Source organism: Cervus elaphus, chromosome 1 (assembly GCF_910594005.1).
Source record: "Cervus elaphus chromosome 1, mCerEla1.1, whole genome shotgun sequence".
NCBI lineage: Eukaryota > Metazoa > Chordata > Mammalia > Artiodactyla > Cervidae > Cervus > Cervus elaphus.
In genome coordinates, this window is record NC_057815.1 from 34,381,124 (window position 1) to 34,405,745 (window position 24,622).

General features: G+C 37.5%; 1 protein-coding gene and 1 pseudogene across 2 annotated transcripts in view; one reads left to right on the top strand and one right to left on the bottom strand.

Annotated features, from left to right (window-relative positions):
• The window catches only part of RDX (radixin), a 95,907-nt gene that overhangs the window by 29,359 nt on the left and 41,926 nt on the right, over positions 1–24,622 (bottom strand). For both annotated transcript variants that reach the window (XM_043898754.1, XM_043898743.1), the window contains exon 10: positions 14,491–14,621. In XM_043898754.1, coding sequence (XP_043754689.1) covers positions 14,491–14,621 — 131 coding nt within the window. The remainder of the gene's footprint in view (positions 1–14,490; positions 14,622–24,622) is intronic.
• On the top strand, positions 22,387–22,573 carry LOC122691824 (annotated as a pseudogene).

Genomic DNA, 24,622 nt, shown 5'->3' on the forward strand with positions numbered 1-24,622 from the left:
CTCCTACACTGTTTGTGGGAATGTAAAAACTGGTACAGCTCCTATGGAGAACAGTATGGAAGTTCCTCAAAAAACCAAAATTACAACTATCATATGACCCAGAAATCCCACTCCTGGGCATATACCCAGAGAAAACCATAATTTAAAAATATATATGCACCCCAATGTTCGCTGCAGCACTATTTACAACAGCCAAGACATGGAAGAAACCTAAATGTCCACAGACAAAGGAATGGATAGAGAAGATGTGGTACATATATACAATGAAGTATTACTCAGCCATAAAAAGAACAAAATGATGCCATTTGCAGCAATATAGATGGACCAGAGATTGTCAGACTGAGTGAAGTAAGTCAGAGAAAAACATATCATATGATATTGCTTATATGTGGAATCTAAACAAAAGGGTACAAATGAACATATTTACAAAACAGAAGTCAAGTCACAGATGGAGAAAACAAACTTACGGTTACTAGGGGCTAAGGGCTGGGGGCGGTATTTGGACTGACATATACACACTACTATATGTAAAACAGATAATAAGAACTTGCTGTGTGTATAGCACAGGGTACTCGATTCAATACTGTGTAATGGACCATACGTTAAGGGTCTTAAAAAAAAAAGGAGGGGATATATGTCTAACTGACTCACTTTGCAGTACACCTAAAATTAACACAACATTGTAAATCAATTACACTTCAATGAAAATTCAAAAAAACAAATGCTCTCTCCACACTTTGAGAAGAGATATACTGCTCTTTTTAAAGTTTTTACTTCGTTCATGCTGGGTGCTCGTTGTGGCGTGTGGGCTTACTTGAGTTGCAGCACAGGAGCGCTACAGGACTTGGGCTCAGGAGTCGCGGTGCTCAGGCTCTCTAGTTGGGGCGTCCAGGTTCAGCTGCCTCGTGGCATGTGGGATCTTAGTTCCCTGACCAGGGATCGAACCCATGTCCCCTACACTGGAAGGCAGATTCTTTACCACTGGACCAACAAGGAAGTTCCCTCTCCAGAGTTTTGACCAAACAAGCTGCCATCTATTTCAAAAATCTATAAAATACCACACTTTAAAACTTGTGGAAATTTTTACTTATCTAAACTAAGTATTAGATAAGTAAACCCAAGAAATTAAGACTGAAAACAATACTGACTCAAACAGAAATTTTGATGTGGATTTTATGAATTACTGAAAAATCTGAATTATTAGTACACATCCATTCCTCAAGCAGGAAGAAAATAGTATTTGGTGATGAATGAGATGAATTTTAATCCTTAAGTATACAGATCATAAAGTTAATTCTCTTATTCTTATGAGCTGAGTGAGAAAGGAAAATATTACTAGCATAAAGCCAAAACAGTTTAAATCAGTTTGAAAGTACTACTTTTAAATATTAATTCTGACAATCTGTGTTAAGTAGCAAAGACATCTGCGACAGAAGACAAGAGAATGTCGTCTATGAAGGTGGGTGCAATGTCCTACAAAGGATGACTCTCCCATTCTGTATACTTCAGAGAAGGGGAAAACCTAAAAATCTATGTGTCAAAAGATTTGAAATCTAACTGTCACATACAAATCACCTTACTGTTCTTAAGTTTGCTGTTTTTGGTCAGAACTAAGTAAAGTAACTACAGTTACGACTTGGGAGGGTTTGAGAAGATTGGGAAGAAAAATGACTTTAAACTCTAGATAAAGTGAAAAATTCTATGTGGCTATTTGGCTATAAAGATGAAATGTATGTAACAAAGGATGTTACTGAAGCTAAATTCTACAATTAATTCATTTTACTATTTGTCTTCTAAAACTTAGACATCAGAGCTAGCTAACCCATCTAACTCTTCTTAGAATATTCTATCTGGTTTACTGACATATAAAATAAAGCTCACAAAGTTCATGGCTTTATCCTTCTTCTAAAAAAGCAAACAACTAATAAGAAAAGTTTACAAATGAAAACAAAGCTTTCTCTCATAATAAAAATTCTTTCTGTACTATGATACAATAAAGAAAAATAAGTCTGAGTTACAAAGTTAAATTTCAAAATAAAGATTTCCCAGTATTCTTTATTGTCTATCAGTGTTTTTTTTTTTTTTGTAGTAAGTATTAATTTGAGGAACAGTAGATAAAGCAATGATTGCTTTGTGGTATATTAAGAAATACGTACATAAGTCTAATTTTTTAAATGTTGAGAAATACACTGAAAACTTCAAATCTACTCTCACTAACAGTACACAGCATACTGATGTAGATGGTTATGGAAGCTAAATCAGGAGTAGACCAGGAAAGTTATTCTAAGTTCAAGCTAATAAAATTTGTGAAAGTTTCTCCTTCTCAATCAGGTTTGAGTACAAGTACCACTTGATTTTGACAAGTCTAAGACTTTACAAGCCAAATGATCTCTAATGTTACTCCCAAGGGCAAAGATTGGAAACTATAAAATTGGAACAGTTATAAGTAAAAAATATATTAATAAAAAAAAAACCTCAGAATAATTATAGATTTTTTCTCTTCCTCTTTCCAGTCTAGGGCAATAGTTCATTTTTACAGTGGAGAAAGAACTAATAGATATTATAAAACAAAAGCAAATAAAAGTCCTATTATTAAAATTCTTAGAAATCACAGAAAAAGAATATGATCATAAATTACCTGATGAAAAAGCAACTTTAAAGTATCTGTACTACATCTAAGCAATGGAGTACTGTGTTATTGTAAAAAATAAGGAAGATACCTTTGAATACGTATGGACTTTCAATGTTATGTTAATTGAAAACAGCAAGGTGCAATTAGTTTAAGAAAGAAGTGGAGAGAAAATCATATCTTTGTGTGTATATCATGTACTTGCTTATTTTATATACAAAAAATGGTATATAATAGTCCTAGCAGAGCGGAATAAAGGCAGAGCCTGCAATATTCTATCAAGCTAAGAAAACAGAGATCTAGACTCTGGAACTGCCAAAGCATCCAAGATTTGAAAGGACAAGATCCTGAAAAGAAATAAATAGAAAAGTCTCAAAATCTATGCGTTATTTCCCCTCAGGATATTTGCCAACTCCTAAAATGTACACAAATGAGCTCAGATGCTACAGAAACAAGCAAAAAGTAGCTGTCAGAGCGCAAAGAGCTCATCCGAGAGATTAACAACCTCTTGCAGTTTGCGAATCAAAGGCTGGATTCGAGGCCCTTTCAAGATGATAGAACTGTCCCAATAAATACTCAAGTCTTTCAGATGACGCTCCCAAGTGGCTACAGACTAGCAGTAAGGGAAAACCAGAAAGAGACCAACCTTAGCAAAGCCTGAAACCCAGCACAACTCCATCAAGGTGATCTGCACATACTCTGCCTGTCAAAATAAAAATCCTCTCTAAAAAATTAAATCCTCTCTAAAAGAAAATGTAAGCCTTTCCTGGTGGCTCAGATGGTAAAGAATTTGCCAGCAGTGCAGGAAACCCGGGTTCAATCCATGGATTGAGAAGATCCTCTGGAGAAGGGAATGGCAACCCACTCCAGTATTCTTGCCTGGAGAATCCCATGGAGGAGCCTGATGGGCTATGGTCCATGGGGTTGCAAAGAGTCAGACACAACTGAGTTACACTCGCCCCCCACCCCCACCAGCCCTGAAGGAAAATAACACCATCTAAAGTCTCTATAGCCTAATAAAAATAAATGAAAAATAAAATAAAATAAAGTCTCTATAGCTTTTTTACATACAGTGCCGTGCATCTAATCAAAACTACCAGGCATACCAGAGAGGACCAAATAAGGCCCTTTAAAATCCCCTCTTCCACCCCAAAAAGGGAAAACAGACTACAGAACAGGCCCATAAATTAGCCAGACACTGGAGTTAACAAGCAAGGTTATTAAAAGAACTATGACTGATACTGCTCATCTAGGAGAACTGGAAAAAAAGCAAAGCATGAGGAAAGAATCAAAAGCCAGACGAACACTGGCAATAATGCAGAAATGGATTTTCAGAAGTCCAAAAAACCCTCTGCAAAGACACCAAGGGCTAGAGTCCCATTTGTAACTATAAAAGTTCAATTTATCAATCTTTTTCTTATGGCTATGAACACAGTCTTTCCTTTACTACCTTCTAGAAACTCCACACCACCTTTACCTTTAGGCTCACCATCTACAATCACTTCACAAAGACAACCAGCTAAAACGCTTAGCTCTTTGACAGAGACTAAACACACTGCTAATTTTATTTTAGCAAAACAGTGAGCCACACACTAGAATCATGCATTAAAGGAGAAAAAAGAAGCTGAACTTCCTCTCCTGGATTTTCCATTTCCAGAGTATCTTCTCCAGGAGCTCTCTATTCAAAAAGTATTGTGAATAACTAGAATATGAAGCCACAAAAGACTGCAGGAAAGGAATAGTTATATACCAAACAAAGAGAAAACTTCCAATCCAGGAATGAACCAGGAAGTGCATCACCTCACAATACTGTGGGAGGAGAGGGTTTACTCTGTGAAACAGCAGCATATTCAGATTTAAACGGAAGAGCCTAGTCTTAGCAGATATTAAACTCTTCTGTAGACATCAGATGTCTTCTTATAAACTAAATGGCTCTCTACTAAGTTTTTCAAGTAATTAATATGTTCCATTTCTCAACTTCAGTATTTTAAAAGTATATAACATATAACCATTAACAACTAATACCATAAAAGATTAAAGATAAAAGATAATAGCCAGGACATGGAAGCAACCTAGATGCCCATCCAGAGACGAATGGATAAGGAAGCTGTGGTACATATACACCATGGAATATTCCAGGACATGGAAGCAACCCAGATGCCCATCCACAGACGAATGGATAAGGAAGCTGTGGTACATATAAACCATGGAATATTACTCAGCCATTAAAAAAAAAAAAAGAATTCATTTGAATCAGTTCTAATGAGATGGATGAAACTGGAGCCCATTATACAGAGTGAAGGAAGCCAGAAAGATAAAGACCATTACAGTATACTAACACATATATATGGAATTTAGAAAGATGGTAATGATAACCCTATATGCAAAACAGAAAAAGAGACACAGATGTACAGAACAGACTTTTGGACTCTGTGGGAGAAGGCGAGGGTGGGATGTTTCGAGAGATCAGCATCGAAACATGTATATTATCTAGGGTGAAACAGATCACCAGCCCAGGTTGGATGCATGAGACAAGTGCTCGGGCCTGGTGCACTGGGAAGACCCAGAGGGATCGGGTTGAGAAGGAGGTGGGAGGGGGGATCGGGATGGGGAATATATGTAAAACCATGGCTGATTCATGTCAATGTATGACAAAAACCACTACAATACTGTAAAGTAATTAGCCTCAAACTAATAAAAATTAATGAAAAAAAAAAAAAAGAAATGTACCCAATTGGGAATAAAAAAAATTTTACTTAAATTGTACTTTATATTATTTTACAAGAGAATTGAATAAAATCAGTATTAAAGTAAAAAAAATAAATAAAGTAACACGGCAGCCCAAGAGTCACCTTGTCTTTGAAACATGCCTCCTACCATTTTATTGTATACTTATGACATATTTATGAGACCCATCAGTTAAAAATCTTTTCAGATACACCTAGTAAATTAACTCTGTGGCACTGGCAATACAACAGGCAAACTAGTAGGTGGAACAAAGTCTAGAAATAGATTCATACATACAGACTTCTGGATTTGTGACAAAGGTAATGCTATGTATGGTACAAAGTCTTAGCAATAAATGGATCTGGGTCAGTAAGAAATACATATGGGTAAAAAATAAACCTTGATCCTTACAAAAGTCACATATATGGACTATGGACCAAAATGTGAAAGATAAAACAAAGTTTCTAGAAGGTAGTAAAGAATAATACATTCATAAGGAAAAAGAGTGATAAATGGAGCTTAAAGTTGGCTATCTTTTCATTAAAAGACACCAACCATTAAGAGAGTAAAAAGGTAAACCATGGAGAGATTTTTTTTAAAAATACATGTAAAGATTTCCTTTACATGATCAATAGGATCAACAGGAAAAAGAAGAAAATCCAGTATTTTTTTTGAATGGGCAAAACAAGTGAAAAGGCACTTCAGAGAGAGAGCTATAAGGATTTGCTAAGGTGCTCAAAGTCATCAGTCATCAAAGAAATGCATTGTACTAACTGTATTCACAGAATGGCTAAACAAACAAAAAAGAAATCCCGACAATAATGAGTGGTAGATGTAATGATGAAGATGTAGAGCACTGGGAGGAATGAAAATTGATACAACCACTTTAGGGAAACTGATGGCAATATCTCCAATAGCTCTATACAGCTGTGATCCTGCAATTCCACTCACAGCTCCAGGTGTGTACATTCAACAAGTCAGTAGATAAGTACACCAACTACTATTTTCAAGAATGCTCATAGCAGCCTGATTTTATAATAGCTCCAAACAGGAAATATGCCCAATGTCTATCACCAGGAGAATGGGTAAACATGTAAATACGTGCAGTAGAATATTACACAATTATGTAAAAAAAAAAAAAAAACTAAAAAAAAAATACAGCTATCTGCATAAGTCTGAGCAAAAAGAAGCCAAAAATAAGTACACATGAACTTCTATGTAGTTCAAACACAGGCAAGATGATTCTAAGGGATTATGACAAAAACACAAGTAACAAAAGCCCCAAAAAAATAATAAATTGGACTTCATCCAAATTTAAAATCAAGGAATACCACCAACAAAGTGAAAAGATCACCCACAGGAGAAAATATTTGCATATTATATATGTGATATATGATACGAGATTTATACACAAATTTTTAAAAAGTCTTATACCAGCGCACCAGCCCTGAGCACCCTGTATCATGCATCGAACCTGGACTGGCGATTCGTTTCACATATGATAATTTACATGATTCAATCAATGCCATTCTCCCAAATCATCCTGCCCTCGCCCTCTCCCACAGAGTCCCAAAGACTGTTCAATACATCTGTGTCTCTTGCTGTCTTGCACACAGGGTTATCATTACCATCTTTCTAAATTCCATATATATGCGTTAGTTAGTATACTGTATTGGTGTTTTTCTTTCTGGCTTACTTCACTCTGTATAATAGGCTCCAGTTTCATCCACCTCATTAGAACGGATTCAAATGTATCCTTTTTAACAGCTGAGTAATATTCCATTGTGTGTATGTACCACTGCTATATTATGACCCAAGGGATGGGATGGGGAGGGATGTGGGAGGGGGTTCAGGATGGGGAACACATGAACACCCACAGTGGATTCAAGTCAATGTATGGCAAAATCAATACAATGTTGTGAAGTAAAATAAATAAACTAATTAATGTTTTAAAAAAAAAGGTCTTATACCTCAACAACAAAAAGACTTGACTGAAAAATGCAGAGAAAATTTGAAAATACATTTCTCCAAAGAGATACAAAGGGCCAATAAGGATATGGAAAGATGCTCAACATCATTAGCCATTCAGTTCAGTTCAGTTCAGTCACTCAGTCGTGTCCGACTCCTTGCAACCCCATGAATCACAGCATGCCAGGCCTCCCTGTCCATCACCAACTACTGGAGTTTACTCAAACTCATGTCCATCGAGTGGTGATGCCATCCAGCCATCTCATCCTCCTGCCCCCAATCCCTCTCATTAGCCATCAGGAAAACACAAGTCAAAACCACAATGAGACACCACTTCATTGCCATTTATAATGACTATAATTCGAAAGACAAACACTGTCAAGTGCTGGTGAGGATGTGGAGAAAACATGTCTCGCTGGCAGGAATGTTAAACGGCAAACAGTTGTTTCAGAAATCAGATGGGCAGATCCTCAAAAAGTTAAACATATGGCCCAGCAATTCCACTCTCAGGCTTACAGCAAAAAGAAGTGAACACGTATGAATACACAGTAACTTGTAACACAAATGTTCACAGCAGCATATTCAGAACAGTCAAAGGGTAGCAACAACCCAAAAGTTCAACAACTGATGAAAAAGTAAAATGTGGCATCATGTGCATAGAATATTATTTAGCAATAAAGTCCCTCAAAGATGCTAAGACAGGATGAAACTTGGAAACATTATGTTCAGCGCAAGTCACAACAGACCATGTTTTGCATGACTACATTTATGTGAAATGCCCACAACAGAAGTCTATAGAGATAAAAAATTAGTAACTGCCCAGGTATGAGGGGTGGGGAAGCACGGAGAACTGGGAATAAATGGGAGTGACTGCTAACAGGTATGGGACTTCTTTTAGGAGGGATGAAACTGTTCCAAAATCTTGGTGACAGCTGCGTAACTCTTGTGAATAATACCAAAATCTATCACATCATACACTTCAAATGGTTGTGTGGTATGTAGATTGTATCTCAACACAGCTAGAAAAAAAATAAGACTAAACTATATGATGATATAAATCGGAAAGATATCTCACATTTGGGATGAAAAACTGACTGGCAAGAGACACAAGATGGGGTTCCCTGAGGGCAGGTAATGTTCTCTATCTTGTTTTGAGTAGTTACAAAAATAAATTCATTTTATAAAAATTTACTGAGCCTTACATCTAATAAGAGGTATGCACATTACTACACTTATGAAAAAATTTCAACAAAAAATTTTTACTATAGCTACATTTCAAAAAACCTCAGTAAACAAAATTAGATTATTTACTTCCATTTTAGAAGTTAGGAACCTAAGGAAATTTAGAAGTTAAAAGTGACTTGCTTATGGTCATACTGTAAATTAATATCTGAATTAAAGCTTGACTTCTATTTGTAAACAATGCATACATAAACCCCCTCCTACTCAGAATTATTACTTTTATCACTTACCCTGCTTATCTCCTTCACAGTACTTAGAACTGTATAAAACGGTTTTTATTATCTGTTACATTCATTACTCTGTCTTTCCTCAATAGTAAGCTACATGAGTGTAGGGATCCTACATGTTCAATACTACATCCCCAACAGCTAGGAAGCGGCCTAGAACAGCACTGGTGCTTAACAAGTTGTCGTTGCTGTTCAGTGGCTCCGTCGTGTCCAGGTCTTTGTGACCCCATGAACTGTACCCCTCCAGGCTTCTCTGTCCATCACCAACTCCTGGAGCTTGCTCAAACTCATGTCCATTGAGTCAATGATGTCAGCCAACCATCTCTCTGTTGTCCCCTACTCCTCCTGCCGTCAATCTCTCCCAGCATCAGGGTCTTCTCTAGGAGTCAGCCCTTTGCATCAGGTGGCCAAGTATTAGAGCATCAGCTTCACCATCAGTCCTTCCAATGAACACCCAGGGCTGATTTCCTTTAGGATGGACTGGTTGGATCTCGGTGTAGTCCAAAGGACTCTCAAGAGTCTTCTCCAACATCATAGTTCAAAAACATCAATTCTTTGGCACTCAGCCTTCTTTAGTGTCTAACTCTCACATCCATATATGACTACTGGAAAAACCACAGCTTTGACTAGACTGACCTTTGTCTGCAAAGTAATGTCTGTTTTTTTAATATGCCATCTAGGTTGGTCAAAACTTTTCTTCCAAGGAGCAAGCATCTTTTAATTTCACGGCTGCAGTCACCATCTGCAGTGACTTTGGAGCCCAAAAATAAAAGAGTCTGTCACTATTTCCATTGTTTTCCCATCTATTTGACATGAAGTGATGGGACCAGATGCCATGATCTTTGTTTTTTGAACACTGAGTTTTCAGCCACCTTTTTCACTCTCCTCTTTCACCTTCATCAAGAAACTCTAGTTCCACTTCGCTGTCTGCCATAAGGGTAGTGTCATCTGCATATCTGAGGTTATTGGTATTTCTCCCGGCAATCTTGATTCCAGCTTGTGCTTCATCCAGCCCAGCGTTTCTCGTGATGTACTCTGCACAGAAGTTAAATAAGCAGGGTGACAATATACAGCCCTGATGTACTCCTTTCCCAATTTGGAACTAGTCCATGGTTCTATGTTTGGTTCTAACTGTTGCTTCTTGATCTGCATATAGGTTTCTCAGAAGGCAGGTAAGGTGGTCTGGTATTCCCATCTCTTGAAGTATTTTCCACAGTTTATTGTGATCCACACAGTCAAAGGCTTTAGTGTCGTCAATGAAGTAGATGCTTTTCTGGAATTCTCTTGCTTTTTCAATGATCCAATGGATGTTGGCAATTTGATCTCTGGTTCCTCTGCCTTTTCAAAATCTAGCTCAAACATCTGGAAGTCCTCAGTTCACATACTGTTGAAGCCTAGCTTGAAGAATTTTGAGCCTTACTTTGCTAGCATGTGAAATGAGTGGTGCAATTGTGTGGTAGTATGAACATTCTTTGGCACTGCCTTTCTTTTGCAATGGAATGAAAACTGACCTTTTCCAGTCCTGTGGCCACTGCTGAGTTTTCCAAATTTGCTGGCCTATTCAGTACAGCATCATCTTTTAGGATCTGAAATAGCTCAGCTGGAATTCCATCACCTCCACTAGCTTTGTTCATAGTGATGTTTCTTAAGGCCCACTTGACTTCGCACTCAAGGATGAGTGGACTTCACACGCTGGCTCCAGGTGACTGATGACACCATCATGGTTATATGGGTCATTATGACAAGAAGTATCCAGAATGAAATTACTATACCCCTAACTCTTTCCTGTGCTTTGTTTTTGTGAAGATGGAAATTCATTTTGATATTTGGTATTTTTTTAGAACAGAAACTAAATTCAAGTTTGACTGTCTTATATCTCAAATACAGTCACCAATGTATCTGAAAAATAGTTAAAAGAATGACAAAGGAAGCTAAGTAATTTAACAATAATGAATATGGCAATGCAAACTGTTAGCACGGTTCTGTTTAATTATTTGTGACATTTCAAATTTCAAATAATACCATCAATATCAAATTTTTAAGAAAATGAGAGTAATAAAATATGTTTCTTTTCAAACAAAAATTACTGGTTTATCTACTAAATACTATGATTTAGAAATGGTTAGAGCTATTTATCATTCAAATGAGAATTTAGCATAAATTACAAGACAACTGATGGAGAGTTTTAGACAGCCTGGAAAAGCTTTATGATTAGGGGGAAAAAAAAAAAACAAGCAAAACTGGATGTCCTTCACCTTGGGATGACTGATTTGAAACTGTCTTGACAAGAATGCTCTATATTTTTTCTTGCATTCTATCTTCCTTATATTCTTTAGTGCTCACTTATTTAAGTAGCTGTCTGTATGTAAATCAGTAATATTTTTATCACACATCTAAATAAATGAGATTGAAAGATTTAGTAAATAGCTATTCTCTCAGAAAAGGTATTATAAATGAAAAGCTGCTATCCTTCAGTCTTCTCTTTAAAATCAAAGCAGTATCATAAATTTCTTTAAATTTTCCTTTTATAAAAAACACTTTAGTACATTCTAGCTTTTTTTCTTCAAGATTCTTCCTCTAATATAAATATTGCTTATACTCTTCACATACCACTTAGCACATGTTATCTAACTTTAACAAAATTTGTATGTATCCATCTCACTTCTGTCAAGCACACAGGCTTCACTCCCATGAACGCTGCATATCTGTCTGTCTACAATCCTGCACACAGTTGGCACTTCCTGAATATCTGCTTTAACTGATGAAAAACCACCTAGAGTGGTAGTGTGTGTGAAACTCGTGCAGTCGTGTCCAGCTCTTTGTGACCCGATGGACTTCTTCAGGCCAGAATACTGGAGTGGGTAGCCATTCCCTTCTCCAAGGGATCTTCCCAACCCAGAGATGGAAGCCAGGTCTCCCACAGTGCAGGAGGATTCTTTACCAGCTGAGCCACCAGGGAAGCCCAGAGTGGTAGAAGCAGCATCAAGTCGGAATTCAGGAAACAAGTTTTACCCTTGGGCTATGGACTGCAAACAAGTCTCTTTACTATCTCAGGATTTCAAACTAAACAGTTGCTAGGTCTCCTACAGCTCTGAGAAGTAAGGTTCCTCATGAGTCAGAGAAAAACCCAGGGCTTTTTAAAATCTATTTCTTCTCTTAGAAATATTATTTCCAATCATCTTACAATTGGGATCATCAATTTGTGCATTTACAACAATCTTTGTGACTTCCTCCTCCAGCTACCCATCTGGCAAATTATTCTACCCACTGCTCAAGAGCATCGGCCTACCACCAGCAAGGAGCAAAAATAAAGCCTTAAATAAGACTAACAGCAATTTTCAACAGAACTGAATGTCTGATTCTACTGGTCATCAGGAAAGCAGGTACTAATTCTTAAGAAGGAGAACAGCATTTTATTTTGCTCAGTATCTTGTCTATTCTAGTACGTCAAGGCTATATATTGTCACCCTGCTTATTTAACTTATATGCAGAGTACATCATGAGAAACGCCAGGCTGGAAGAAGCACAAGCTGGAATCAAGGTTGTCGGGAGAAATATCAATAACCTCAGATATGCAGATGACACTACCCTTACAGCAGAAAGTGAAGAACTAGAGAGTCTCTTAATGAAAGTGAAAGAGGAGAGTGAAAAAGTTGGCTTAAAGCTCAACATTCAGAAAACTAAGATCAAGGCATCCGGTCCCATCATTTCATGGCAAATAGACGGGGAAATAGTGGGAACAGTGGCCGACTTTATTTTGGGGGCTCCAAAATCACTGCAGATGGTGACTGCAGCCATGAAATTAAAGACGCTTACTCCTTGGAAGGAAAGTTATGACCAACCTAGACAGCATATTAAAAAGCAGAGACATTACTTTTTCAACAAATGTCCGTCTAGCCAAGGCTATGGTTTTTCCAATAGTCATGTATGGATGTGAGAATTGGACTATAAAGAAAGCTGAGCACAGAAGAATTGATGCTTTTGAACTGTGGTGTTGGAGAAGACTCTTGGGAGTCCCTTGGACTACAAGGAGATCCAACCAGTCCATCCTAAGGGAGATCAGTCCTGGGTGTTCATTGGAAGGACTGATGTTGAAGCTGAAACTCCAATACTCTGGCCACCTGATACGAGGAGCTGACTTATTTGAAAAGACCGTGATGCTGGGAAAGATTGAAGGCAGGAGGAGAAGGGGACGACAGAGGATGAGATGGTTGGATGGCATCACCAACTCAATGGAGGTAAGTTTGAGTAAACTCCGGGAGCTGGTGATGGACAGGGAGGCCTGGCATGCTGCGGTTCACAGGGTCGCAAAGAGTCAGACATGACTGAGCGACTGAACTGACTGAAGAGTTACTTTATATAAACCACACTTGCTAAATATAAATGTAGCCTTTCTAAATATACATTGTAGTTGGGACTTCCCAGGTGGTCCAGTGATTAAGAGTCTGAATTGCAACTCAGGGAATGCCAGTTTAATCCCTGGTCGGGGAACTAAGATCCCACATGCCATGTAACACAACTAGAGAGTCTATGCACCACAGAAAAAGGATTCCACATAACACAGTGAAGATCCTGCATCGTCACAGCTAAGACCTGCCACAGCCAAATAATGACGACATTAAAATAATAAAGCATTAATGTAACATTTTGGTTACCTACTGTCTAGGAAGTAAGTTCTTCCAAATGTGTTATCAAAAGCAAACAAAACATGGCTATGTGTTGTGTATTTTTTAATATACTGAACCTAGAGACTGAGATCTAGAAGAGTTTAAACAGTCAGAATAGCTTAAAATGCCTTAAATTACCTAGATGCCTTAAAGTACTTAAATATCCATAAAGTGATTTTGTTTAAATGCCAGAAAGCATTGAAAATGTATTTTTGTGTATGTAACCCTGGACAGTCCAAAGGAAAAAATTAACACATACAGTCATTTGTAATGTATAATAAAAGTACACGTAAAACTATTTGAGTGCTCAAATGAAAAACAAATATATAAGGGTTGTATACATGAATGTACCTTAAAAAGGTTTATGATTTAATTCCACTAAGTATTAAATTGGCAATTAAATGGAATTAGGTCTATATAAGAAATGGAAGTAACCCAGATGTTCATCAACAGATAAATGGATAAACAAGCTGTGGTACATAAAAACAAAAGAATATCAGTCATCCATAAAAAGGAACAAATTTGAACCAGTTGTAGTGATGTGGATGAGCCTAAAGTCTGTTATACAGAATTAATCAGGTCAGAAAGAGGAAACCAAACATGGCATAATAATTTGCACTGTATGTAGAATCTAGAACGGCACAGACGAACCTATCTGCAGGGAAGGAATGGAGACAACGGATGTAGAGAATGGACTTGTGGACACACTGGGGGAAAGAGAGGGTGGGGCAGACAGAGAAAGTAGCGTCAGCATATATACACCATCATGAGTCAAATACATAGCTTGCGGGAGGCTGCGAGATAAGACAGGGAGCTCAGCCTGGCGCTCTGTGATGACCTGGAGGGGTGGGGTGACGGAAGGGGAGGGGACACACGTACAATTATGGCTGACTCATGTAGTTGTACAGCACTGTAAAGCAATTTTCCTCCAATTAAAAAATTTAAAAAAAGATTTAATAGTATTAAGAAATACTATATTACTGATGACAGAGCAACAATTTTGAATCCAATATCAAAAAGAAACTTCTACCTTTCTGGGCTTTCATTGTCTGTTCTTCAATTTGTCTCAGACGTTCCATTAGCTCTTCCTTTTCACGTTCTATTCTTTCCTTTTCCTTTTCTGCTATTTCTCTTTTCTTCTTTTCATTCTCTAATTGAGCCCTTAAAAGGAATTACATTGTGTTGTTACAAATTAATATATGAAAATATATACATGAAACCTAAGTAGTAACTGTGAATCAACTAAGAAGAAATGACAGCATATCAATATTTTAAGTATCATTAAATTTAGATGTATTAAAAAATCATATAGTTAAGAATATAGGACTACAACACTGTTACATATATACACACTGGATTAAAATATATCTTTTATTGTGAGGTCAGAAAAACTAATGTCAGCGACCATTTAAAATGAACTCGACGATAAATTATATGTGAGCACAAAACCAGGGTAACTGCACAGTTGCATACCCAAGAACATGCCTTCTTTAGATTAGCAAGAACCACCCACTGGCAGAAACAGCAAAGGTTTGAAGGGAGTGCAAAAGACTGTTTCACTTTAAACAGCAAATTAACATGGAAGGGCAAAAAATTTCAACCATTAACAATTAATACAAGTTTAATTTCTAAGGTAGTATCAACTGAAACTTGGGTACAAGATGACAACTCAGTTTTATCTCCTTTGACAAATCCCTTAAAATGATAATATGCATCTAATGCTATCTACAAAGATCCTCCTGAGAGTTTGGTGGGAATGGGCGCTTTTGTCATTTAGATGTATCTGCCATGGGCCTAAATATAGCCAAATTCATTTATCAAACATCTACCAAGGGCTTACTGTGGATAAGACTCTATGGTGAGGGCCAGAAATACAATGATGAATAAGATTTAATTATCAGATATTGTCTACTTCAATGGGAATAACTTTCTCTTTTTAGTTAAAAAAACATCAATTATGCTTTCATCTAAAACTTATCTAAATATACCTAAATATTTATAAAAGACATAGCTGCCATTTGATGTCAATTCTGAATTTCAAGCCCAAACCATGTAGTTTCTCAACTTGCAATCTCTGATAAGCTTATCAGCAAAGTTTTATTACCTATTTCTTCCTGCAGCTCCTAGTACCTATCTCCTTTCAATATGAAGAGAGACTCCAGCTCTGGGGCAAACAGGGAGAGTTATAATAAATCAGCAAGAAAAGGAGGCCTATGCATTAAGTTTAAGGGTGGCCATATCTTCCCAACTGGTTTTAATGGATCCTCACAGCATTTAATAATCTATGGCCTACGGTTCATTCATGAGAGGGGAACTCCCAATTGTTCTAAACTTCCCTACAAGGTACTTTCTCAACAGCCAGAAGAAAAGATTGAATAACTAAGCGGCCCTCTTCCGCCAAGACTTGGACTCACTTTTAGCACATTCACCTTTCATCCTATCTCAATCAACAGAGTATATACAGGTAAACAGCCCGCACTGCTCTGGGAGTCAGGGGTCACACAGGTTTAGGAAAGTTTGAGCATCCCAATTTCCTTGAGAAAAACAAGGGCCTAGGGGCCCCACAGATACTGCTGCCCTTCCTGTATTCTTTAGAAAGCTGAAAAAGCAGGCTTGTCTGTGACATCAAGAGCACAGTACTTCTCAAGTAATTGCTAGTATGGTCAAGAGCTACTTTTTTTTCCCACTCTTATTTTTTTTTCCATTTATTTTTATTAGTTGGAGGCTAATTACTTTACAATATTGTAGTGGTTTTTGCCATACATTGACATGAATCAGCCATGGATTTACATGTGTTCCCCATACCGATCCCCCCTCCCGCCTCCCTCTCAACCCGATCCCTCTGGGTCTTCCCAGTGCACCAGCCCTGAACACTTGTCTCATGCATCCAACCTGGGCTGGTGATCTGTTTCACCCTTGATAATATACATGCTTCAATGCTGTTCTATCAAAACATCCCACCCTCGCCTTCTCCCACAGAGTCCAAAAGTCTGTTCTGTACATCTGTGTCTCTTTTTCTGTTTTGCATATAGGGTTATCGATACCATCTTTCTAAATTCCATATATATGCGTTAGCTACTTTTTCCATGCCAGGCTGCCTGCTACTCTAAGATGTTGAATAGGCTGCCCACATCACTCCTCAGTCCCTGCTGAGTCAAATCCAGCGTTGCCAGAGTCTCCAAGACAGTTAGCTTCTGCCTTGAGACACTGAGGCCCTGAGACATTTCATGACTATTTACATCTCACCAGATCTCCAGACCAAAGGCTACAATAATATTCTACAAACTCAGAACCTTTCCAGTCCTGCTCTGGAACATAGATGGCCCCTCCTGGAGGTAGGCACTGGTGCTGTTTACCTTTTCCCTATTGATGTTTCATTTGTTCTTCCTCAAGGATGGAGGTAAAGGAGACATGGAAGCTAGAAAAAAAGACTGAAGATAACAACAAGCAAGTTGGGGGGAGGAATTTTAGTCTTTATACTGAAAAATGAAATAAATGTATAGCCAATATTTAACTTGATTATGATATTTAAAGTGTTTTGTAAAGTTTACTATGCTGCACTCTTACAAGGCTTGTATTTCTCATCTCACAAGAATTCTGACCTGCCTACAGCCATCATCAACTAATACCCCGTTCAATTAATACAAATGACTCTGGCTCTCCACGTTTCGTAGTGATACCCAGTTTCTTTTTGTAGGGAAAACCACTAGGCCATTCAGGTATGACCTAAACAAATCCCCTATGATTACATAGTGCAAGTGACAAATAGATTCAAAGGATTAGATCTGAGAGACAGAATGCCTGAAGAACTATAGACAGAGGTTCATAACGTGGTATAGGGGGTGGTCATCAAAACCATCTGCAAGAAAAAGAAATACAAAAGGCAAAATGGTTGTCTGAGGCGGCCTTACAAGTACCTGAGAAAAGAAGTGAAAGGCAAAGGAGAAAAGGAAAGAGATACCCATCTGAATGCAGAGTTCCAAAAAATATCAAGGAAAGATAAGAGAGACTTGCTAAGTAATCAATGCAAAGAAACAAAAGAAAACAATAGAATGAGAAAGACTAGAGAGATCTTTTCAAGAAAATTAGATATATCAAGGGAACATTTCATGCAAAGATGGGCACAATAAAGGACAGGAACAGTGTGAACCTAACCGAAGCAGAAGATTTTAAGAAGAGGTGACAAGAATACACAGAAGAACTATACAAAAAAGATCTTCACAACCCAGATAACTACGACGGAGTTATCATTCACCTAGAGCCAGAATTCCCCTGGAGTGTGAAGTCAAGTGGGCCTTAGGAAGCATCACTATGACCAAAGCTAGTGGAGGTGATAGAATTCCAGTTGAGCCTTTTCAAATCCTAAAAAATAATGCTCTTAAAGTGCTGCACTAAGTATGCCAGCAAATTTGGAAAACTCAGCAGTCACAGGACTGAAAAAGGTCAGTCTTTTCCAATCCAAAAGAGAGGCAGTGTCAAAGAATGTTCAAACTGCGACACAATTGCACTCATTTCACACATTAGCAAAGTAATGCTCAAAATTCTTCAAGCTAGGCTTCAACACTATGTGAACTGAGAACTTTCAGATGTTGAAGCTGGATTTAGAAAAGGCAGAGGAACCAGATATCAAATTGCCAACATTAGCTGGATCATAGAAAAAGCAAGAGAATTCCAGAAAAACATCTATTTACACTTCATTGACTACACTAAAGCCTTTGATTGTGTGGATCACAACAAACTGTGGAAAATTCTTAAAGAGACAGAAAAAAAAAAATACCAGACTACCTCACCTGCCTCCTGAGAAACCTGTATGCAGGTCAAGATTCCTTACCACTGAGCCACCTGAGAAGCTCCATATTAGAATATATTGCTTTTTAAAGAGTATCAGATGGCACCAATTACATTTTTCTTAAAATGAAGACTAAAAAGCAACCTATATTCAACTTCTATTCAAACTATGTACTAGTAATATTAAAAATTCTTTATTGCTACTACTTAATTAGGTATTAGGTACTCTGCTAAAAGTTTCTATACTGACATTATTATTTCTCACAAAAACTCTTGAAAGGAGTATTATTTTCACAGTAAGGTAAGAGAATAGTGGGTAAGAAGTTAACTTGTTCAACAAGTACTAGAACTCAAACCCAGATTTATCTAATTCCAAAGCCTGTATTCTTTGGTATGACATCAGCTCAGTCCCAGTCATACAGGCAGTCAGCTGTGACACAGACTATCCCACAGCTAACCTACAAGTGGTATGTAGGTATCTGACTCTAAATTGTAAACTCAGTTTGATTTGGATGCAAGTAACTTAAGAACACAGACTACAAGGACCAATAACCCATGGAAAAGAACATCATTTTCACTATTAAAGAAAAGTTATGAGAGTTATGCAGGAGGATATAGCTACATATGCCAAAGTATTGCAGGGAAAGAGGCGTCCTGCTGCCTCTTCCCAACTACTGTTCCTGCCCAAGAGACTCCAGCAGCACACCTCTGGGCACTCCCCCAAGTATGTCTACATTGGGGTTGACCAAAATTGTTTCCACATACACAGTTGTCACTTCTCTCTCCCTGACCTATAAAGCAGGGAATAAACAAAGACTTGGCATGCCACTTCTGAAAGACCATCAATCCCCATGTGGCTGGACTAACATAAAACAACCTTCAGGTGTTCAAATGAAATAAAGAGTCAATGAATTTCTCCTGTATAGAAAGCAGGCAATACATACTCACTAATGAAAGGTTGCAGCCTTTCATGGAATCCAATAAGGAATCACGGGGTTGTTAACTGTGTTAAAAGATCCAGCATCACCCAACGGCCGGCAGCACCTCAGTGCAGGACACGTCACCCAAACAACGAACAAGACAAAATCATAAACCCATGCAGGACCCCTCACCCAAACAACAAACAAGACTAAACCATAAACCCAACCAATCAGCAGACAGGATTACCAGACACCCCAAAATATACCACCTCACACAGCCAAGCCCATCAGAAGGGAAAAAACCCTCACCTCCTTTCACCAGAACACAAAGCCTACACAAACCACTGGACAAATCTTACCCACTGAGGGCAGAAACCAAAAGGGAGAAGGAATACAACCTGAAAGCCTGGGAAAAGGCGGCCTCAAACACAGTTAGTTAAAATAAAAATGAAGACAGAGAAATACTGCACAAATGAAGGAACAAGACAGAAACTCACAAGACCAAATAAACGAAGAGGAAATAGGCAAACCATCTGAAAAAGAATTCAGAGTAATGATAACAGAGATGATCCAAAAACTCAAAAACAGAATGAACAAAATGCAAGGATCAATTAACACATTTAACAGGGACCTAGAAGAAATAAAGAATAAACAGAGACATACAACACATAATGAAATTTAACATATTCTGTGTTAGTAGCTCAGTCATGTCTGATTCTTTGTGACCCCACAGACTGTGGCCCGCCAAACTCTTCTGTCCATGGAATTCTGTAGGCATGAATACGGAAGTGGGTTATTATTCCCTTCTCCAGGGGATCTTCCCAACCCAGGGATTGAACCCAGATCTCTCCCACATTGCAGGCAAGCTCTTTACCACCTGAGCCACTAGGGAAGCAAAAATACTCTAGAAGCAATCAATACCAGAATAACTGAAGCAGAAGAATGGAATGGTGGAAATAACTTCTGAAGAGCAGACTAAAGGATGAAAAGAATGAAAAGAATTGAGGATAGTCTCATAAACTTCTCAGGCAATATCAAACACACCAACATTTGGATTATAGGTGTCCCAGTACTAGAAAAGAAAAAGAAAGGGTCTGAGAAAATATTTGAAGGTACTATATCTGAAAATTTCCCCAACATGAGAAAGAAAACAATGAAGTCCAAGAAGCGCAGAGTCCCATATAGTATACACCCAAGGAGATACACACTGAGACACGTACTAGTCAAACTAATCAAGATTAAACACAAAGAAAGACTATTTATTAAAAGCAGCAAGGGAAAAGCAACAAGCAACATACAAGGGAAACTCCATTCAATTAACGATCTTTCAGGAGGAAACTTGTAGGCCAGAAGAGAATGGCAGGATATATTTAAAGTACTAAAAGGGAAAAATCTACAACCAAGATTACTCTACCTGGCAAGAATCTCATTCATATTTGACGGAAAAATTAACACCTTTCAGAGAAGCAAAAGTTAAGAGAATTTAGCACAAAACCAGCATTACAGACAAAGTTAAAGTGACGTCCACGGGAAGGAAACAAAGACAAAGAAAAGACCCACGAAAAGAAGCCCAAAGCAATAAAGAAAATTCCAACAGGAACATACATATCAATAATTACCTTAAATGTAAATGGATTAAATGCTCCAACCAAAAGACACAGACTGACTAACTGGATACAAAAACATGACCCATACATATGCTATCTACAAGAGACCCACTTCAGACCCAGAGACACACATAGACTGAAAGTGAAAAGATGGAAAAAGACATTCCATGCAAAGTGGAAATCAAAAGAAAGTCAGAGTAGCAATCCTGTCAGACAAAAGAGACCTTAAAAAAAATATATGAGAGATAAGGAAACACACTACATAATGATCAATCCAAGAAGACATAACAATGACAAACATTTATGCACCCAACATAGGAGCCCCTCAATACGTAAGGCAAAAAAAAGCAGACATAAAAGGAGAAACTGACAGTAACACAACAGTACAGGTTTTAATACCCCATTTACACCAATGAACAGTTCATCAAAACAGAAAATTAAAGAAACACAAGCCTTAAATGCCACATTAGGCCATATGAACCTAGTTGATATCTTTAGGACATTCAATCCAAATGCAAAGGAATACGCTTTCCTCTCAAGTGCAGATGGAACATTTTCCAGGATAGACCACATCTCAGGTCACAAATCAATTCTCAGTAAATTAAAAAAAAATGGAAATCATATCAAGCATCTTTTCTGACCACAAGAATATGAGACTAGATATCAATTACAGGGGAAAAAAAAAAAACAACTGTAAAACACACATACACGGAGACTAAACAATACATGTCTTAAAAATGAACAGGTTACTGATGATGAGAAATCAACCATTCCTGGAAACAAATGACAATGAAAACACAACAACCAAAAACCTATGTGATGCTAAGAGGGAAGTTTATAGCAATACAGTCCTATCTCAAGAAACAAAAACATCAACTCAGCAACTAACTTTACACCCAAAACAACTGAAAAAGGAGAATAAAACCCCAAAATGAGTAGAAGGAAAGAAATCATCAAGATCAGAGCAGAAATAAATGAAAAAGAAATTAAGGAAATAATAGTAAAGAGTAATAAAACTAAAAGCTGATTCTTCAAGGAGATAAACAAACACACACCATTAGCCAGACTCAAGAAAAAAGGGAGAAAAATTAACTAAATTAGAAATGAAAAAGGACAGGTTACAACAGACAATGCAGAAATACAAAGAATCATACAAGACTACTATAAGAAACTATATGCCAATAAAATGAACAACCTGGAAGAAATGGACAGATTCTTAGAAAAGTTCAATCTTCCAAGACTGAACCAGGAAAAAATAGAAACTATGAACAAGGCAATTATAAGCACTAAAATCAAAACTGATCAAAAATCTCCTACAAACAAAAGTTCAGGGCCAGATGGCTTCACAGGTGAAATCTATTAAACATTTGGAGAAGAGCTAGGGCCTATCCTTCTGAAACTTTTTCAAAAAATTGCAGAGGAAAGAATACTTCCAAACTCATTTTACGAGGCCACCATCACCCTGATACCAAAATCAGAAAAAGACATCACCAAAAAGAAAATTACAGGCCAATATCACTGATGAACAGAGACAGAGAAATCCTCAAGAAAATTCTAGCAAACAGAATTAAACAACACATTAAAAAGATCACACATGCTGTTTTCTTTTCTCCGCCATCCTATGTGTGGTTGAGTTTGCTTCTCATGATGTCTTCTCACAAAACTTTCAGGGTCAAGCGATTCCTGGCCAAAACAAAAGCAGAATCGTCCCATTCCTCAATGGATTTGAATGAAAAGTAGTAAGATCAGGGACAATTCCAAGAGAAGACATTGGAGAAAAACCAAGCTGGGTCTATAAGAAGTGTCACATATAAAGTGGAATACATGCTGTGTGTTAAGACTATCTGCCTATTAACCAGCCAAATCACCGCCGGAACATCACAACTGTCTAAACTTATGGGAGAGATGGAATGCTTGGCTCCTATGTTTCTTGTTTCCTCACTAGCAGTCTATGAGGCTCAGTAATGAATATGCGAAACTTATTTGGGGAAAAAGAAAAAAAGATCACACACCATGACCCCAGGGATGCAAGGACTCTTCAATATATGCAAATCTATCAATGTGATATATACCACATTAACAAACTGAGAGATAAAAACCGTAAGATCATCTTAACAGATGGAGAAAAAGCTTTTGAAAAAAATTCAGTACCCATTTATGATAAAACTCTTAAAAAAAAAAAATAGGCATAGAAGGAACCTACTTTAACATAATAAAGGCCAAAAACGATAAACCCACAGCAAATATTATTCTCAATGGTGAAAACCTGAAAGCATCCCCTCTAATATCAGAAACAAGATAAGAGTGCCCATTCTCGCCACTATTATTCAACATAATTTTGGAATTCCTAGCTATGACAATCAGAGTTAAACAAAACAAAAAGAATCCAGACTGGAAAGAAGTAGTAAAACTCTCACTGTTTGCAGATGACATGATACTATACATAGAAAACCCTAAAAATACCATCAGAAAATTACTACAGCTAATCACAGGATACCAAATCAATACACAAAAACTACTTGCATTTCTATACACTAACAACAAAAAGTCAGAAAGAGAAATTAAAGAATGAATCCCATTTATCACTGCAACAAAAAGAATGCAATACATAGGAATAAATCAACTTAAGGAAACAAAGAGCTACATGTAGAAAACATAAGACACTGATGAAGAAGAAAACAAAGACAACATAAACGGATGGAGAGATATTCCATTCCCCGCCCCCCGGGAACTGGAAGAATCAATACTGTGAAAATGACTAAACCAGCAAATGCAATCTACAGATTCAATATGAACCCTATCAAATCACCAATGGCATTTTTCACACAACTAGAACCAAAAAAACCTCACAATTTGTATGGAAACACAAAAGACCCCAAACAGCCAAAGCAATTTCAAGAAAGAAAAATGGAGCTGGAGGAATTAACGTTCCTGACTTCAGAGTATACTACAAAGCTACAATCATCAAGGAAGTATGGTACTGGCACAAAAACAGAAATATACACCAGTGAAACAAGACAGAAAGGCCAGCGATAAACCCTTATCTTTGACACAGGAGCAAGAATACACTGAGGCAAGGGAAGTCTCTCCAGTAAGTGGTGCTAGGAAAACTGGACAGCTACATGTGAAAGAATGAAACCAGAACACTTCCTAACATGATAGACAAAGATTAGCTCAAACTGGACTAAAGACCTAAATGTAAGACCAGAAACTGTAAAACTCTTAAGTGGAAAACATAGGCAGAACACTTTATTATATAAATTACAGGAAGATCCTCTGAGTCTCCTCCTAGAATAATAGAAAGGAAAACAAATATGAACAAGTAAGACCTAATTAAACTTAAAAGCTTTTGCACAGCAAAAGAAACTATAAACAAGGTGAAAAGACAACCTTCAAAATGGGAGAAAATAATAGCAAATTAAACCACTGACAAAGGATTAATTTCCAAAATATATAAACAGCTTACGCAACTCAATAATAGGAAAGCAAACAACTAAGTCGTTGGACTTAGTGGGCAAAAGACCTAAACAGACATTTCTCTAAAGAAGACATACAGCTAGCTAATAAACACACCAAAAGATGCTCAAGATCACTCATTATTAGAGAAATGCAAATCAAAACTACAATATCACCTTACACCCATCAGAATGACCATCATCAAAAAAATCTTCAAATGGTAAGAGCTGAAGGAGGTGTGGAGAAAACGGACATGACATGTTGGTGCACTGTTAGGTGGAATGTAAACTGATGCAGCCACTATGGGAAGTAGTAAGGAGATTCCCTAAAAATCTAGGGCTAAAACTACCATGTGACCAAACAATCCCACCACTAGGCATATACCCTGAGA